Source organism: Acomys russatus, chromosome 1 (assembly GCF_903995435.1).
Source record: "Acomys russatus chromosome 1, mAcoRus1.1, whole genome shotgun sequence".
NCBI classification, from domain to species: domain Eukaryota; kingdom Metazoa; phylum Chordata; class Mammalia; order Rodentia; family Muridae; genus Acomys; species Acomys russatus.
Genome location: NC_067137.1, coordinates 121653772 through 121673645, shown reverse-complemented (window position 1 = coordinate 121673645; position 19874 = coordinate 121653772). Strand labels below are relative to the sequence as shown.

The 19874-nt window shown below is 45.6% G+C and overlaps 1 protein-coding gene across 2 annotated transcripts in view; it reads right to left on the bottom strand.

Annotated features, from left to right (window-relative positions):
• Window positions 1-6043, bottom strand: part of Esyt2 (extended synaptotagmin 2) — a 71921-nt gene extending 65878 nt beyond the window's left edge. Inside the window, exon 1 of one of the 2 annotated variants that reach the window (XM_051152492.1) lies at window positions 5567-6043. In XM_051152492.1, coding sequence (XP_051008449.1) covers window positions 5567-5896 — 330 coding nt within the window. In that variant the 5' untranslated portion in view covers window positions 5897-6043. The remainder of the gene's footprint in view (window positions 1-5566) is intronic. The other variant, XM_051152496.1, reaches the window with a different exon arrangement.
• Window positions 6044-19874: the final 13831 nt, after the last annotated feature.

Genomic DNA, 19874 nt, shown 5'->3' with positions numbered 1-19874 from the left:
ACTGGGAGACAACAAGTAACACCCATCAAGAGTGAGGAAAAGAAAGAGAGGAAGGAAAACAGCAAAGGAGAGGCAAGAGAGGGGAGTCACAGAAACCACACAAAGTATGCCTGGTGCTCACGGAGGTCAGAAGGGGGCGTAGAATCCTCTGGGACTGGAGTTACAGGTAATTGTGAGCCATCATGATCATGTAAGTGCTGGGAGTCAAACCCAGATCCTCTGGGAGAGCAGCAAGTGCTCTTGACCTCTGAACCATCATCTCTCCAGCCCCTGGACTGTGTATGTAATATATTTTCCTGTAAGTAAAAAACTAACTGTTTTAGGGCTTGAGATGTAACTCTGTTGGCACAGTGCATGCCTAGGATGTCTGAGGTCCTGGGTCTGAACTCCAGAGCCACATAAGCGAGGCACGGTGAGACACCCCTGTAAAATCATCACTCAGGGGTGGGCGGGCAGGGTCGGCAGGCAAGGTCATCCTCAGCTACCTGGTGACTTCAAATGCTAGCCTGCTGTACATGAGGCCCGCAGTCAAAACCAGTGAGAAAACAAAATAAATAAATGAAACTATTTCCATGTTTTTAACTTTTACAAGACAAGAAAACCACAAAGAAGTTGAGGTGAAATATTAATCAATGGATATAAAATTTCAGTTAGAAGAAGTAAGTTCAAGAGATCTATTATAGAAGATGGTAAGTAGGTATTAATAATTTTATGAAATCTTGAAAAGTACTAAGAAATTTTCTCACTATAAAAAGAGAAACAACTTGGGGTCTGGAGAGATGGCTTAGTGGTTAAGACCACTGTCTGCTCTTCCAGAGGTCCTGAGTTCAATTCCCAGCAACCACGTGGTGGCTCACAACCATCTATACTGGGATCTGATGCCCTCTTCTGGTGTGCAGGTGTACATGCAGATAGAGCACTCATATATATATAAAATAAGTAAATTTTTAAAAACTTGATAAAGATGAGAAGTAATGCATATGTTAAGTAGTTCAATTTATCCAGTGATCAATATATATATTGAGAGCAACATGTTGTACATAATAAATATATGCAGTTTTCAATAAATTAAAAAAGAGACAGAATGGGCATGCTGGCTGTAATTACAGCACGCCTGTGTCTGCGGGAGAAGGATCATGAGGTTGAAGCCATCCTGGGCTAAACAGTCTTGTTGGATTTTTGTCTTGATGTTTTTTTGAGACAGAATTTCTCTGTGTAGCTCTGCCTGTCCTGAGCTCACTTTGTAGACCAGGCTGGCCTGGAACTCATAGAGATCGCCTGCCTCTGCGTCCCCAGTGCTGGAGTAATGGCGAGCGCCAGCACGTCCCTGCTGTTTTACTTTCCATCACATGATGAGCTTAGAGCACAACAGAAGCCAGCTGAGCTCCATGCAGAGGCGCCCAGAAGCACAGCTTCTAACTCTTCTCCGTCGCTGCTCTCTCTGCCTCCCAGAACATGCCGTGATCGCTACTGTTCACATCACATCTGACACTCGCACGCTCCCATGCACACCCCCCTTACCAAAAGCCCTCCCTGGCTCTTTTCAAATCATATGTATCAGAACACAGTCAAAAGAATGTGGCATGAGCGATGCCTTGAGGAGCTGTGAGAGAAGCTCCAGGAAAAGGGCAGCAGGCCTCTACCTCAGGTGCTTTTATTCTGTGGATTGCTCCTGTGCCTCCTGTGTGACAAACATTTACATTCCATTTACATGTTTTTTCTTGCTGGGTGTCAGAACATAGCTACAGAACCCAGGTTGGTGAGAGGCTACACTGAGTGCTGTCCTCGGTGTCCCCTGAACCTGGAAATGGCCGTCTGCCTCGTGTTTGTGCTAGATGTGACCCACACTGTGTGCCAGGCAATTGTGTTTAACTGGTCTATCCTGAGAGAGTTCTGGGCAAAGGCTGCTCTAGTGAAAGTTAGCATGTGTTTACTGACGTTTATTTACATGTTTTTCTCAACTGGACCTCCTGGGATCATTGTTTTCTTTGTTACTTTCACGTATAAAGTACAATATTGAAGTTGGTTGTCTGCCGCGTTAGGCGACTAGGCTGTCCTCTGCCCTACTCTTTCAGGTCCTCAGATCCCAGGTCCCGCAGACACCGATCTGCTGAAAGTTGACTACTGGCTATCTGAGGCTATCCCCACTCTACCTACCAATCTGTCAGCTACATCTACCACAAAAAGAATATAAATGTGAAAACAGGATGGTTTTTTTTACACTTCATCATAACTATGCTTAAATTCCTCTGGGACAGACCTGTCATGGAAATTAAAAAGGCAAATTGTTGATAAACTGTGAACAAATGCAAAACACCACACACAGTGCACTGTAAAATTATCAGCATACAAGCCAATCTACACGCTACATTTACACATACATGTGGCTCACATGTATAAACAAAGTACTCATATTTGATCTAAGCCCCATCTTTAAAGTTTAAGCGAGCATAATATTAATCTGAAATAAAAATATAACTGAAGCCTGAGCATACAGGCTGGTGGATACATAGATGGTAAATTTAAGTTTATTGTACTTTAAACAACAACCCAGGTATTGACTGATGAGTTTTAGAAGCCTCGGGACACTATGTTCTAAGATAAAGGACACATATGGCAATGCAACCTAATGGTGCAGCGAGTGCTACCTGGGCATGACCAGGTGTGACTGTGACGGGGCAGCTCAGCAGCACCTCCAACTCGTCCTCAGAGTGCAGGGAGCACTCAGGTGAAAACAACCACATTCTACACCAAGCTGATACAAGTCTCATCAAACTTTCTGAAAGTACCAAGAAAGCCAATTATCAGTTCTTTCTTTACAGGAGACTACCATGCACTTTCCTATTTGTTTGTCCTGGGGCTGTAAATCTTAGGTGTTAGCTAGAGCACACCCCCTCAACTTTGGGGACAGCGCTAGGGAGAAAGCTGTCCCCCTCCAAAGCTGTACAACATAAGAACTTACACAAAGAAATGGGCTGTTCCAATTCTCAATAACTCAGCTATTTTAAGTACTAAAAGAAGAACTTTCACCAAGTCAACTGACACTGTTCGTGAGAGGTTGATGTGTCTATGTACTTGCAGCCATGACATCAACAGGAGTAGTAAAAACAGGGGTGGAAATTCCCAGGTTTCAAATAGAAATATAAGCACAGCCGTGTCCCCACTCCCATGTTCATTTTAAATTTTCGTTTTGCTAAATCAAATGAAAAGCTGTGGGTGAATTTATCTAATGGTGAGAACAGAAAGTTGGTGCCATCCTAGCCCATGTTTCCTCACATTTCCACTTCCTGACTCAGTCATCAATGTCACTTAAAACACGTACAGTCTTCAGCATGTATGTCTTGTTCAAGACAAAACATCAAGCCCAGCAACCTCAGAAACCCCAGAAACTAGATGAGCATTTTTGCTCCACTCTGTGGCTGAGGCCACCTCTCTGTGATGACCAACCCCGGCCACAAAGTGATGCCTTGTCTCCAAACAAACAAAACAAAACTTGTGTGGAGTTGTTACTGAGGCTCAGTGGCAGGCTCCTTCACCATCACACTGGAGCCTTAAGTCTGACCCTAACACTACAGAGGACAACCAATTAAAAACAAAAATAAAAACAAGAAAACAGGCCAATCGTTTTTATTCCATTAAAATTTTAGCTCAATACGGCAGCAACTGCAATTTATTTCTGTTGTGAAAATACCCGCCTTTGTAAACAATTTTTTTTCCCCTGAGTCAGGGTTTCTCTGTGTAACCTTGGCTGTCCTGGACTCCCTTTATAGCCCAGGCTGGCATCGAACTCACAGCGATCCACCTGCCTCTGCCTCCCGAGTGCTGGGATTAAAGGCGTGCCCCACCACCGTAGGGCTGTAAATAAATGTTTTAAAAGCTAGTTTAATCAGCTGCTCAGTAATCAAGTATTTCAAGAAGTTGGCACTACCCTGCTCCTGAAGATTTGTCTTATTTATGTTGTTGTTTGGTCTTTTAACTATTACAGTTTTTTGTTTTGTTTGTTTTTTTTAAACCAGCTTTCAGACAGCATTTAATTTAGTGTAGGAGAGGCACAAGATACCACCACTACAGCATTCCAAAGTGCACCATTGTTTCTTGTTTTTTCTCACCTTGGCTATTCTAACTTCCTGTTTTTTACACATTCCTTTACTGCTGGTTAAACAGTGTAACATACCAGTTATTTTCGTTTTCCAAAACACTAGCGTCCTACAGATTCAACACGTTATCTGCAGAATTTTAAATTTCCAAAGAACTTCACTATGATAGTTCTTCTTCAACTACCGTCATCACAGAGTGTTACCTGTTGTGCTCCTGGGAGCACTACTTTTTAATATCTGCTTTTTTATATTTGTACCACATATTCCATGTCATTTCTCAAGTGTTTCCTGGATGGAAAGAGAGGGAGCATTTTCCAAGTTCTACTTACATTCTGTCTTCCTCCCTTCTAAAACTCACCACTGTCTACTTCCACATGCACGTTTACATCAAGCCTAATATGGGTAACATTTTTCTTAAAATGCGCACTATTTCCTTCTATCTGAAACTGTGATGCTAAGTCCGTAAGAAAGACAGTGAGGAGAAAAAGATATCAAAGTCTTCTCCAATAGGTTCAAATATCTGATAGGTAGAAAGCTACTTTAGGGAAAACAAAATAATCAATGCCATAATTCATCATTCCTATTCACTCTTTGAAAACTTCCCACTATGTTCTCCACGGATCTAGAATGATCTTATGAACGTGCTTAGTCTTACATCTGCTATTTTTTTTTTTCTTCAAAATGAAACAAACAATTCAAGCATTGTAATACAAGCTTTCCAGGAACACTTCAACCGTGTCAAGCACAACTCAGAAGTGAATGAGCCTTCTTGAATTTTGGATTAACTTCTCCCCACATCGGCTGTCACTACCTTTCAAATTAGAAAAGAGAATGTGGACGTTTCCAGGCCTGCTGCGTCGCGCTCGCAAAAGGTGTAACAATCACTCCGGGACAACAGAGACCATCTCTCTCCGCCCACCAGGGAACGCTTCAGGGCGGCAGTCACTGCTAGGGAGGAAGGCCCAGTAACTGGCAGTGACCAATACTGCCAAGTTAGGAAGTATTCACTACCTGCGCACCTCTGCGAGCGATGGCGTGCGGAGGAAAGCCCGGAAAATAACAGAGAGTGGATACTCTCGGGGCAGAGAATGGCCAGAACACCTCGCCCTGGATGAGGGTGGGGACAGCAATGCGGACACCTGACTCAGGTGGGGGAGGTGGGTGCGCAGACAGCCAAGTGAGACCCAGACGCAGGGCCGCGCTCAGGGAGAGAACCAAGAGTGATGACAGCGGCGTACGACACCCAGTTTTAGGGAGGTGGACAGCGAGGAGGAGGAAGACAGAGGTAAGACCACACACCTGACTCGGTCCGGGTCCAGGTTGCGAGGACCCGGGGTCGGCGGGCCAAGGTTTGGGGCGAGCGGTGGTGGACGCCCCCACCCCACTCCCCGCCCCCGTCGGTAAGAACGGGAGGGAAGGGTGGTGGTGCGGACCCGACTCAGCTCCGGTCCGGGGACGATCACACTCACCCAGGCGGGCAGGTCGCAGGCACGCACTCCGAGGCGCACGGCTCGCTCCTCGTCCTCCAACAGCGCCAGCGCGCGGCACAGGCGGCTGGCCTTGAGGCCGCGGCTCCGGCGGCACCAGGCGAGGAGCCCGAGCGCCAGCAGCACCCAGCTGAAGCTCAGCCCCAGGTAGCCGAGGGCGTACACCGGCAGCAGCAGCGCGAAGCTGCGCGCCAGCTGCCCCAGCAGGGCGGGCAGGTCCACACTCAGCGCGCTGCCCGGGGCCTCGGGCTCCGAGCGGCCCCCGGCCCGGCCGGCACCGGCCTCCGGTCCCTCGTCCCCCGCGCCGCTCATCGCGGGCTGCGCGGCGCACTCCAGCCTACTGAGGCGGGCGCGGCGCTCCCACAGACCGCAGGGCGCTCCACCCTGCGCGCCAGCGCCCCTGGGAGGGGGACGGAGGGCGCCACCGCTCCACTCCTCGGACGGGCGGGACCCGACGTCATCACGCTGCGCGAGGCCCTCCTCCACCCGCGGCGTCGCCGGAGACCGCCCGGTTCCGGCCGAGCGCCTGTTTCGGTGACGCCATCACCGTGCGCCTGGCCCTTCCACGCCGGGATCTAGTGTCCCGAAACAGTCTGCGCTGGCAGGAAAGGTATGGGAGGGGCGCGATGTCACTCGCCTACTCGACCCCGCCCACTCGGCGGGGCCCCAGAAAAAGAACTGCGGGCGACCAGTGGACGGTGCACGGTGTCACGGCACCGTGGGCTCCGCCCTCGCCTTCCTGTCCTTGCGGTGCTACTCGCCCGTCGACACATCAGGAGTTTGCTGCTGGCGTCGCCATCACGCCAGGCAGGCGGGGTGTGTCCCTCTGGGCTGCAGGATGCTGGGCTACCCGCCCGGACTTCACTCGGAGGGAGGGAGGGGAGGGAGGGAACGGAAGGCGTAGCCTTTTGGAGGGGCCCCAAAGGCGCAAAGGCTGCGGCTGGTTAGAAGGCTCGCGGACCGAGTCCTCCTCTGCAGCTTAGCAGAGTGTATGACGCTGCCTCAGGCTTCCAGTACGGGCTCCGGCCAACCAACCCCTTGCCACTCCTAGCTCCCTAGCGGAGAACTTGAACTTTCTGGTGCCTAGGGTAGGAGGGTGGCTCCTGTGCCTGCCAAAGTGGAATGAGGACTTTGTGCCTGCTGCAATAAAACTCGCCCCGCGCGGCCTTAGAGTGTGGTGGCGCCTCCGCGTCTCACACTCCTTCGGTCTGACTTCCCAAACCATGGCCCCAGTGAGCTTAGGAACATATATATATTAGTGCAACCAGACTCAAGGTTGTATTTGTTGTGTGACTTCCCACCGCACCCACACACACCCTTTTAGGGCCGTACTCATAGGGAACATCTGAAGCTTTCAGGAAAAGAAGAAGAGGAAGAAAAGAAGAAAGACATCCACATTAGAGTTTGCAGAAGAGGAGCTAGAGAGGTAAGACTGTATAAAGCTCCTCCAGAAGACCAGAGTTCGATTCCCCGTATCCACATCTGGCTGTTAGGTCCTGCTGCAGGGCGTGGCTGGTATGCCCTGACCTCTCCCTACGGTTAGGGCTTCCTCTCTCCCAGAGACCCTTCACTATATAACCCAGACATTTTGGTTCCGTTGCCCCTTAACTCTTTTCCCACTTCCCACTCGCTCTCCTTTTCTCCCCTCCCCCAGATCTTTCCCTCCCCCACTGCTTCCAATAAACCTGCGTTTGTAGAGTATGTTTTCGTTGCCATTAGTTCATTCTGATATTTAGTCAGTCACTCACAAGTGCCTGTATCTTCAGCTTCATGAGAGCTTCACACCTCTGGCCTCCAAAAGGACCTGTACTCGTGAGCACAGACACACATAGGCATAATTTTTAGGAAAAACTTCCAGGAGGCTAATTTGTAACTATGTGGAATGTTGCAAGTGAAGGGTTAGGGCTGTATTTCGTCCCCTCAGTAGCCATTCATTGCCCATCTCTGTGTCTGATCTAATATCCTTGTAATTCAAGTAAAAAAACCTTTCTTGGCACTGAGGAGGCAGAGGCAGAGGCAGGCGGATCTCCATGAGTTAAGGCCAGCCTGGTCTACAAGGAGTCCAGGACAGCCAGAGCTGTTACATAGAGAAACACTGTCTAGAAAAAACAAAAACAAGGAAAACCAAAAGTAACAGAAAACAAACAAAACAAAACAAAAAACAACAAACCCACCTTTCTTGGAATGTGTTAACAAACCACTAATTTCCACCAACACAGACACTATCACTGTCATCAGTATTTGAAGCCTACTGGGGGAAAATGTTCCCATTTCTCTGTAACCTGGTGGTTTTGATTCACCAATATATTTAAAAAATGTCTCGATTTATGTGGTAAGAGCTGAATGAATAAACAAATACAAATAGATAAATGCAAAGCTACCCATAGGAGATCTTCCGCTGAATATGTGTGCATAATGCGTAGTTTAGCATTTCAGAGTCATGCCATGTTGAGCGGTGTCTTCTGGACAAAGGGCAGTAAACCAAGCAAGGTGTCTTAGGGTCTATTGCTGTGGAGAGACACCATGACCAAGACAACTCTTATAAAAAGGAGGCACTTAAATGGGGTTTGCCTACAGCCTCAGATTTAGTATATTACCATGGCAGGAAGCGTCGTGGCATGCGCACACACACACACACACACACACACACACACACACACACACACACACGATGCTGGGGAAGGAGCTGCAATCTACAAATCTGAAGGCAGCAGGAAGAGGGGGACTCTGGGCTTGTAGTGGGCTTTTGAAGCCTCAGAGCCCACCCCCAGTGACACACTTCCTCCAGCAAGGACAACTTCCCAATCCTTTCAAACAGCGCCACTCCCTGGTTACCAAGGATTCAAACCTATGAGCCTCTGGGGACCATTTTTATTCAACTCACCACACAAGGTAAGGTTATTTTCTTTTTCAATTTATGTTTGCCTCCACATGAAATTACATCATATAAACTATGAATGTGAGCTGGGCGTGGTGGCGCACGCCTTTAATCCCAGCACTTGGGAGGCAGAGGCAGGCAGATCGCTGTGAGTTCGAGGCCAGCCTGGTCTACAAAGTGAGTCCAGGATGGACAAGGCTACACAGAGAAACCCTGTCTCGAAAAACCAAAGAAAAAACTATGAATGTGGAAGCAGCACATGGCAACCCATTTCCCCACGTAGCACGTTAATGTTCTTAATGCTGCTAGGTTTTAACAACATCAAAATAAGTGATGCCCCAGGATGGAGAGTTGGCTCAGTGGCTAAGAGTGCTCACTGCTCTTCAGAGGGCCAGAGTTTGGTTTCCAGCATCCACATTGGCCAGCATACAGGAGCCTGTAATGTCAGCTCTAAGGAATGCTAAGGAACACCCCTACTCCAAACCATAACCAGGAAACAGGCCCCAGGCTCTAGGCAGTGCAAGCAGCTAACTACCATACACTCCGGAGCCCGGATTACTAAAACCTGCAACTGACCTATTTCCCAACTCAGTTTCAAAAAGCTTTTTATCAAAAAACAAAACAAAAAACAGTTCCCGGGTCTGGAAGCCCTCCCTACTCTCCCTCTACCTGTACTCCCGCCCTACTCTGAATTACGAAACCTCTCTCAGACTGAACTGTGTGTTCACTTACACCCCAGCTACAGTGCCACCCACATAACAAACTCAGCAATAAAAGTCTGCTCTTCTCATTGAGCTCAATATGGGTTCTCATTCCCTCACTGTGCTTTGCTCATTTAATTATTTTTTGTCTTCTTTGAAGTCAGTTTTACTTTTTGGAATTATAATTACATCATGCCTTCCCTTTCTTCCCTTCAACCCCACCCACGTACCCCTCCATGACTTCTCTCAAAACCATGGGCTCTTTTTCTTTAATTGTTGTTAACACACACGCACACAATATGTGTATGTCTTATTTAGGGTTTTATTGCTGTGAAAAGACACCATGACCAGGGCGACTCTTATAAGGAAAAAATTTAATTAGGGGCTGGCTTATAGTTTGGAGATTTAGTCCATTATCATCATGGGAGAGTGTAGGCAGACATGGTGCTGGAGAGGGAGCTGAGAGCTCTACATCTGCATCTGCAGGCAGCAGGAAGAGACAGCCACTAGGACAGGCTTGAGATTCTGAGACCTCAAGCCCACCCCCAGTGACACACTTCCTCCAACAATACAACATCTTCCAATAATACCACTCCCTATGGGCCTATTGGGGCCATTTTTATTCAAACTACCACAGCCTATGTGTGTCTGTGCACACGAGTACAGGTCCTTTTGGAGGCCAGAGGTGTGAAGCTCTCATGAAGCTGAAGATACAGGCACTTGTGAGTGACTGACTAAATATCAGAATGAGCTAATAGCAACGAAAACATACTCTATAAATGCAGGTTTATTGGAAGCAGTGGGGGAGGGAAAGATCTGAGGGAGGGGAGAAAAGGAGAGCGAGTGGGAAGTGGAAAAAGGGTTAAGGGGCAACGGAACCAAAATGTCTGGGTTATATAGTGAAGGGTCTCTGGGAGAGGGGAAGCCCTAACTGTAGGGAGAGGTCAGGGCATGCCAGCCACGCCCTGCAGCAGGACCTAACAGCCAGATGTGGATACTGGGAATCGAACTCTGGTCTTCTGGAGGAGCTCTATACAGCCTTTCCTGCTGGGCCATCTCTCTAGCTCCTCTTCTGCAAACTGTAATGTGGATGTCTTTTTTTTTTTTTTTTTCTGAAAACTTCACAGATATTCCTTTTGAGTACGGCCCTAAAAGGGTGTGTGTGGGTGCGGTGGGAAGTCACACAACAAACACAACCTTGAGTCTGGTTGCATTAAAAAAAAAAAAAAAATATATATATATATATATATAATACATACATATTGTATTTATATATTTGAGGATATATACATTGCATATAACTTTAACCTGATCATTCCATATAATGTAGCACATTTTAAAAATCTACTTTATTTGGGGTTTTTTACATGTCTACGTCCCTCCCAGCCCCCCAACACTAGGTAGGAGAGAAAGAAGGTTAGTGCGGAGAGAAAGCTTAGCTTTTCTTAGCCGCTTCTAGCTTGTTAGAGTCATGAGGTTCTTTGGGGCAAGACCCATTTCAGCCATCAGGTGTCCATCAGTCAAGCAAACCCATCTCAGCCATCAGGCATCCATCAGTCAAGCAAACAAGAGACCCAGCAGCAGGACAAATCAGCAATGGCGTTCCTCCTCAGAGTGTCTCCTTGAAGCATTTTCTTGAAGCCTCTTTCAACTCTCTCTGGGCTCCAATATTTATGCCTTCCCACAGTCCTCAGAGTTTGACCCTCTCTATTGGTAGAGATTCCATTGCTGTTCATAGAAAGATGAACTATTCTTTTCTATATTAATCGATACAGTAAATTATTATGGCAGTAGTTTTCTTTAACCAACTATTTCCCCAATGAATGACACAGAGAGACTACGATTTATTTTTAAGCTATAAGCACTGTGCTGGGCAGATTCTGAGCTACTCTAATCTCAGTACCTTTAAAACCCACACAAAAGCCAATCACCTACCAATCTAATGACTCTAGGTGCAGCTTCTGTTCCATCAGTCTGTTCCTACAGCCACGTGCTCACCACTGACTTGCCTTGTGGTGACTCCTCTCTCTCTGGCTTCCTTCCGTCCTGCTGCTCTGCTGCTTTCTCCTCCTCTCATCTCTGGAATCCAAGCCCAGGAACCTAAAACTCTGCCCTCCTCTCTTCTGCCCAGTCATAGGCTTCAGCATCTTTATTTAGCCAATCAGGGATAATTGGGGACCATTCCTTATCATCACATGGTCATAGGAGATAGTTAAACATTCATAATAAAGCCTATGGCAAGCCAATAAGCAGATCTCAAGGCACTGAAGTTAGCATTTGAAAACATAGTTGGACCATCCTCCAACAGACCATGCCCCTCTTTGAGCCCACAGGAGACACTTACCAGCTGTGGACAAACTAAAAGCAGCCCTATATCCCACACTTGGGATTAAATATACAAAAATATAACATAACGGGATTTTTTTAAAAAACCAAAACGTCTACTACCATGTATGTATATGTATATGTATAAGATTTCAGGGTTAACCAACTGGTATTGGATAACCAATTGAGATCCAACATCCTCTTCTGACATCTGTGGGTACCTGCACACACAAGGAATATACTCACTCAGATGACACACACACATTTTTTTATAAAGCAATTTCCTTTGTAACACAGGAAGAAGCAGGAAGGAATTCTTCATTGGTTTTGTAGACTTTTGTATAAAGGTGTGTCTTCACTTCTGTGTGCATAACGAAAACACAAAGTCAGGCCCTATCTGCTCTCGAGGAGATGAGTGTCTCTCATTCTCTCATATCTGCCCTCCCTTCTGCCTTCCTTTCTCCCCACAAACCAAGTCGTAGAAACTAGAATTTCCATTTTCTAAGGCAAACCGTAAGAATGAGAACATCTTCTCCTCAGAGCCAGCCATGAAACTAGACAGTGCCCTGACAGGCTTGTTTGATGAGCTATCACAAAGCACCATTCACACCATCTATCCTATCTCACACCTGCGTGGAAGAAATGTGTTACACAGGGATGCTAAGAAGACTCTGAGCATGCCTTGCTGCATGCCCAACTTGGTGTGTTACTATTGGATAACAACCTTTTTCTCCGATCATAATGGTACACGTTGAGCCCAAGTCAAAACAATAACAAAAACAAAAAGAAAGAAAAAAGAAAAAGGTAGCTTACTATCTTTGGATCTTCCTTTTGAAGGTTCTATGACATGTAAAACTATGATTACGTTTGTGTGTGTGTGTGTGTGTGTGTGTGTGTGTGTGTGTGTGTGTGTGTATCTTCTGTACTGCGAGCCTGTTTTAGAATATTAAGTTAGCCATGACAGTCTCTGATGAGGAAGAAACAGACCATTCCATTTTTAATTTTTACACCAAAACTCAAAAAGACTATTCCTTTGATTTTGGGTTTTGTTTTTTGGGGGTTTTGTTGTTGTTGTTGTTGTTGTTGTTGTTGTTTTGTTTTTTGATACAGCCAAACATTAAAGTAAACATTGTACTTGCTTTCCTAAATGGGTTTTGTAGCCAGAAAATTAGAAAAGTCCAGGTCCTTTCTTACTGTAATTGTTATAAACACGTGTTGATCGATAGTTACTTTTCTATTGCTGTAGAGAGGTATCATGACTAAGGCAACCTCTAAAACAGTTTCAAAGAACGAGTCCATGGTCATCATGGCAGGGAGTACTGCAGCAGGCTGGCAGGCAGGAGCACAGCAGCAGGCTGGCAGGCAGGAGCACCGCAGCAGGCTAGCAGGCAGGAACAGAGCAGAGAGACAGAGAGAGACAGACAGACAGACAGAGACAGAGACAGAGGGGGGGATGGTACGGGCTTTGGATCAGCCCCTAGCATCACACCTCCTTCAACAAGGCAGCACCTCCTAACTGGGGACCAAGCTTCAAACATGGTCCATTATCATCAAACCCCACACCACAGTTGATATTCTTTTTTTTTTTTTTTTTTTTTTTTTTTTTTTCTAGACAGGGTTTCTCTGTGTAACAGCCCTGGCTGTCCTGGAACTCTCTTTGTAGACCAGGCTGGCCTAGAACTCACTGAGATCTGCCTGCCTCCCATCAGTGGTCTAAACAATAACAGCTTTTTGAAGAGCACAGGACACTTTTTTGGAAAAGATTTATTACTTTATGAGTGTTTTGCCTGCAAGAATGTCTGTGCAGCACATGTGGGCAGTGTCCGTGGAGGCCTCTGGAACACTGCCTTCAACACATGATCCTTCGGGGGACATTTTGGATCCAAACCCTAGCACAACCCTTTTCTAAGTTCATTGAGGTGATGGGAAGGTTAGTCTCTTGTACTTGTGCTGAGGTCTCTGTATTGTTGCTGGTTGTCACCTGAAAATAGTCTTCATGTCCTCCCATGCTGCCCTTCCACGGGCCTTCTAGGTGTAGCATTTCCCCCCTTTTCTCCCAGGAAGCTTTCTGATATTTTCACTTGTTTACTTCTTTTAAAACCAGGCCTACACAAAGATACTATCCTCTCTCATCACCCCCCTACCACTGTGTGTGTGTGTGTGTGTGTGTGTGTGTGTGTGTGTGTGTGTAGCCTGTTTATTTACACAACACTTCACTCTTAGCCTATAGGCTGGCCTGGAACTCACAAACTGAAAACCCATAATGATCCTCCTGCTGCAACCTTATGTGAAGCTGTTAAGTCAAAGCACAGATTGCCTTGGACACCCCAAGATGTTGGAGTCAGCAGAATCATGGGATACCTGCCAAGGAAAGCTGCAAACCAGGTGTGGAGCCAGCCCAGGTGTGGAGCCAGCCCAGGTGTGGAGCCAGCCCAGGTGTGGAGCTAGCCCACGTGTGGAGCCAGCCCACGTGTGGAGCCAGCCGGAGAGAGAAGTGTGCTGCAGTCAACAAGGCTAAAAGGACTTGGAGATCTGAAGAACGCTTTGACATCAGACACAGACCTGCAGTTTGGAGTTTGCCCTGCTGGTTTTCAGACTTGGGTTGGCTCAGTATTTCCTCACTATGTTCCCTTTCCTCCCTTTTTAGACTGGTCATGTATATTCTGTGTCAGTGTATATTGGGCATAATACTATCTGCTTTTTTATTTTGATTTTACAAGGGGTTAACAGTTAAGAGAATGACATGAGTCTCAGATATTTTGAGTTTTGGACTTGTAATCATTGTTGAGAGTGTGATAGACTGTGGGGACTTGAGGGTAGGAACTTTCACGTGAGTCTCACCAGCTAAAGAGAGAGCTCCAAGAGCCTTACAGGAATAGGTCATTTGAGTTTCTGGAGGTGGGACAGGCTTAACTCTTGTCATGAATCTATCAGGGTAGGCCCTTAGTTTGACTTTAGTTGGAGATGTAAATGGACCTTGAAAAGTATGGTTCCAATAGCTGCAAATGTCTTATTCTGTTTTTTTTTTAATATTTTTATTTAATTTTTAAATTTATGTGCATTGGTGTGAGATCTTGGAGTTACAGACAGTTGTAAGCTGCCATGTGGGTGCTGGGAATTGAACCTGGGACCTTTGGAAGAGCAGACGGTGCTCTTAACCGCTGAGCCAACTCTCCAGCCCCGTCTTATTCTGTTTTAAGATTGATCCAGTCCCAAGTTTTTGAGGCGATCTTACATTTGGGGCTGTAGCTATCCTGCCAGTCAGTACTGCCTTTGACGACTTGTCCCAGTGACATAGCGCACTGGCAGAGGTAAGGAGCCTCTCAGTCTAGCAAGAACACTGCTTGCGGGAAGGGTTCCAGAAGGCAGGCTCAGATGAGTGGCAGGCTCCAGAGCTTTCAGGATCTGAAGGTACTGGAGGGAGGAAGGTGGCTCCCTGGGCTCCGTGAGTCAGCTTAGCCTCTTTAATTTTTTTCAGAAGATTGAAGATGTCAGGGAGCATAGAGGTAATTAATTTTAAGAGCTTCACTTACTCCCTGAGGGATATTGAACAAATGAAAGCCCGGCCATTTTTAAACTTTAGGGAATAGAGAAGCACAAATCAGGGAGTAATGTGTTCTGTAAGGCAGTGTTTATCTCTGAGGCCCTTTCTGTTTTAGTAGGGAATTCTCTTAGTCATCCAGTGAAAAAATCTACTAAAATTTGCAAATATCTGAGTCCTTTACATAGGGATACAGAGTGAAATCTATCTGTTACTCTTTCCTCAGCATAGCTGTTCTGTGATGGGTGAACTGCAGTAGAGAGGTGGGTTTGAGGGACGCCTCAGGATTGGCCTGACAACGGGCAGGACCTATTTTTGAAAGGAGCTACAAAATCTGAAGAATCTCTGTGTTCAGGAAGAGAGGCTCTATATAGTTTGAAGGGCTTTGTTCCCCAGATATATGGCTTGACAAAAAATTATTAAGAATTTCCCATTCAAGAGCTGGGCGTGGTGGCGCACGCCTTTAATCCCAGCACTCGGGAGGCAGAGGCAGGCGGATTGCTGTGAGTTCGAGGCCAGCCTGGTCTACAAAGCGAGTCTAGGACAGCCAAGGCTACACAGAGAAACCCTGTCTCAAAAAAAAAAAAAAAAGAATTTCCCATTCAAACGAGCTAGAGAACAGCAAACAGCCTCGTTTCTGGACTTTGGGACCATCCTTCTGGGGTGCTTATGAATCCCTCATCTGAATGCTGTTGCGTTTCCTGGGGTTATATTATAGACATAACAGGGGACTGAGAATTAAGCCTGGAGCTGAAGCCAAGCTGCCTGTTTGGCCTGATGACCTGTCCTTTGAAAGCTGTCCGAGTGGTATTTGATGGGCTGTGCAATGCAAACGGCTATGTGTCCTGGGCCCAGGCAGCTTCTAATAGAGCCAGACTCTCAGGAGCACATCTAATTAGAATATTATGGGTAGTAAGGAGGCCATTGTGTCTCCAGATGGCTGCACAGGCTCAGGTTATGTGAAAAACATAGACTGAATCTATGTAAATGCCAAGTTTTATTCCTGCTTCCAGCTGGAAAACCCTATTAAGAGCAATTGGTTCTGCTTTGGAATCACCCAGAAGAGCCTAGATTCCATGACCTCTGTAAAGCTCAGTATTGCATACCTTGAGTGTCTGTGTCCTGCCTCCATAAAACTACCACCATATGTGAACTAGGTAGCCTCTAGTGAGAAAGTATGGAATCTTGTAGGTCTGGTCTAAAGGTCAGGCCAACTGTCTCCACACAGGAATGTTGTAGAAAGGCCAGGGGGCTAGGATCTGGCAGCCACATAACAGAATTTAAAGTACGGCCAGGTTCTATCATCCAATATTTCTTTCTCATAGTTAATTTAGATTCCTTCCTAACCAACAGAGCCACAGCTCTCTGTGCCTTGAGTCAAGGGTGAAGCCTGTAGCGCCAGGCCTAAGATCTTGGAAAGATAATCAACCTAGTTCTGGAAGAGTTCCACGCTTCAGGCTAGAACTCTCAGTGCTAATCGCTGTCGCCATGTACGTGCAAAGAGAAGGGTTTGAGAAGATGAGGGAATGTGGCGCTGGTGTAGAAGCACGTGTGTCTGTCTTAGGAAGTCCAGGACCTATAGTATTCTGAGGGTCTAGCCTCAGAGCTCTTCCTCTAATTCCCTTAAGGTCTGATGGAGACGTTTGCCTGTGAAGAGTAACAAACAGAGTCCTAATTCTGCAAAATACCATCATGACCAAGAAATCCCTGAGGTGTTGTTTTGTGGCTGTGGTCGCCATACTTAAATTGATATCCTCGCAGTAAGTAAGGGTTAGTGTAAGCCCGGTGTCCTCAGGACACTGAAGAGACAGTCCTGCCAGGCACCAGGAGCGTTGGCGATGTCGTTGCATTGCAGATTCCATCCATGGTGACTCACCTTGATTGTCAACCTGATGATTTTGAGTCACAACCTGGATATTCCTATGAGGAGTTTATGCAGATTAGGTTAATTGAGTTTGGAAGGCCCACCCTAATGTGCACGGTGCTGTTGTAGAGGCCAAGATCCTAGACTGGTGAGAAAGCAAGCTGAGTGCAAGTAGTCATCACTCTGTGCTAGACACAGTGTGGCCAACTGCCTCAAACGTCTGCTGCCATGACTTCTCTGCCTCATAGGCTGCACCATCAAACCAAAACTCAAAGGAAACCCTCCTTCCTTAAGAGTTTTAGTTGGGTATTTTTCTTTTTTCTTAAAAAACAGCAAAAGAAATTTTATTTATTTAATATGACTTAGAGCCAACATTAAAGTGACAAATAGGTGTATAAATCAAGGTCTCAAAGAGGAAGGTATAATTAATAGGAAAATTATTTGAAAAAAATATAAGTTTGATCTTTATATTTATTTGCAAGATATATTTAGATGTCCTGGAATTCAGAGAGCTGAAGAAGCATAGTGTGGAGATGATTCCAGTGAGACATATTTCATAGTCAAACAGCTGAGAATCACAGTAGTTTGAAATTCATGTAAGGAGTTATGCCATCAGAATTTTAATGAAATATGAATAAAATAAATGTATTGGTAATGCTGAAATGCTCTGAAAGTTGAGTTGACATCATTTTTTAAAATTTATTTACCCATTGTCTATATCTTAAGATTGCTATCGAGGTTCTAGAAATTACTCTTAAGAAAACTTTAACATAGCATTTATGAAGAATAAAAGAGCAGGGCTGGAGAGATGGGTCAGTGGTGAAGAGCGCCACCTGCTCTTCTATAAGTCCTGAGTTCAATTCCCAGCAACCACATGGTGGCTCACAACCATCTATAATATGATCTGATAAAGCACTCATATGCAATAAATAATAAAATAAATAAATCTTAAAAAAAAAGAAATCTTAAAAAAAAAAAAAAAAAAGAATAAAAGAGCAGAGAGAAACTTGTCCAGGCTCCCTAAGGGGATGGAGGTACTAGAAAGAAGCTGTAAGCCGTTATCATCTCCTTTCCTATGATGCATAGGATGATGAGTTAGAAGCCTGAAAGGCAGCTGATGCTTAGGGATACCTGATACCAGTGATTAGACCTCTCTGAGGGAGGTGAAGACCAGGTAGCTTAGTTTTACAATGAAGCTTAGTTGTTTAGGGGTTAAGATGTTTTTAGGTCTAGATAGGTGTTCTAAGTTGATAATGACAATATGTGATGGAGATCGATTTGCATTCAGAAATTTAGATGCACCAAGACAGGAAAGATGTCTTCTTCAAGGCTGTCAAATACAAATAGCCAAAACACTAAGAATTTATATACATTTATATAATTCCTGATTGTGTCACAGTTCTTCTTGCCATAGGTAATCTATTGTATATATGTGTAATAAATATAAATGTATATGTACAAAAATAAAATAATTAAAAAGAAAAAACACAACAAAACAAACAAAAAAATTCATATTACTTACCAGTACCTGATTCCTTGACCCCCACACTGAATTTATAGAACATATGTGTAATTTTGAAACATGTATTTCAGATATGTATCACATCACCTTTTTTTATTTGAATAATACTTGCATCGGAAACTTCTTTGGGTCTCATTTTCTGAGACTATACTCACATACCATAGTTTGGCCTTCTATTTTTCCTTCAGAGTCATAGGCTCTGAATAAACCTGGGAAATGTGTTAAACAATGACAGTCAGTTGGAATGTCTGGTTTGAGCTAATCATTGGAATCAGGGATCTCTAGGCCTTAACTGCCTTTCAGCCTTCTAATCCAACATTCCTGTGGACCGTAGGAAAGGGCGTTTTTCATAGCAACAGGAAAATAGTTGTTATAACACGTGTCTTCCTTATTGCCAAGATAGTGTTGTTTGCGTGGAGAGCATGTGGTAGATTGGTAGCCAGTCCTTAAGAAAACAGGAGTGGCTGTGAGCTTCCAGGTACATGGTATCCCAAACTACGGGTAAGAACTTGCTGGGCCTGTAGAAGAGCCTTGTGGAAAGACACTGAGGCCTCAGACATTCCTAGGTTGTGACTGGAAACTTGGTGTATGCTGTGAGAGCCTCTGAAATTTCAAAAAAGCTAAACGTGATTCTAAACATTTAGACAAGACGTCCCCTCCTAGGAGGGAATAAAGTGGCTAGGGAGGAACAGCAAGGAACGTGGGGTGGTTTGGATAAAAATGGCCCCCCGTAGGCTCATACGTTTGAATGCGTGGTCACCAGGGAGTGGAACTGTTTGAAAAGATTAGGATTAGGAGGAGCCTTGCTGGAGTCGGTGTGGCTTTGTTAGAGGAAGAGTCATTGGATGTGGGCTTTGAGGTTTCAAAAACTCATGCCAAGGGCTAGAGAAATGGCTCAGAGGTTAAGAGCACTGTCTATTCTACCGGAGGTCCTGAGTTCAACTCCAAGAAACCACATGATGGCTCACAATCATCTGTAATGTGGTATGATGCCCTCTTCTGGCATGCAGGTGTACATGCAGGCAGAGCACTGATACATAATAAAATAAATAATCTTTAAAATTTTTAAATTTATTATAATTTATTCACATAGCATCATGATTGTTATCCCCTCACTCAAATTTCCCATTCCCACAGTCCCTCCATCTTCTGTCCTATTCCCCTCCCCTAGACTTCTGACAGGGGGGCCCTCTTCATCACCATAAGGCCCCACAGCATATCAGATATCATCCCAATAGCCCGCATCCCCTTCCTGTGTGCACGAGGCCTCCCCTTCAAGGGGAAGTGGTCAAATCACGGGCGCCAGAGTTCATGTCAGAGGCAGGTCCCTGTTCCCCTGCAACCGTAGAGAATGAGCTGCCCATTGGCTGTATCTGAACAGGGGGCGGGGTCTCTGCATGCGTTGCCCTTGGTTCATGCATCAGTTTGTGCAGGCGCCCTGGGTGCAGATCCACGGGCG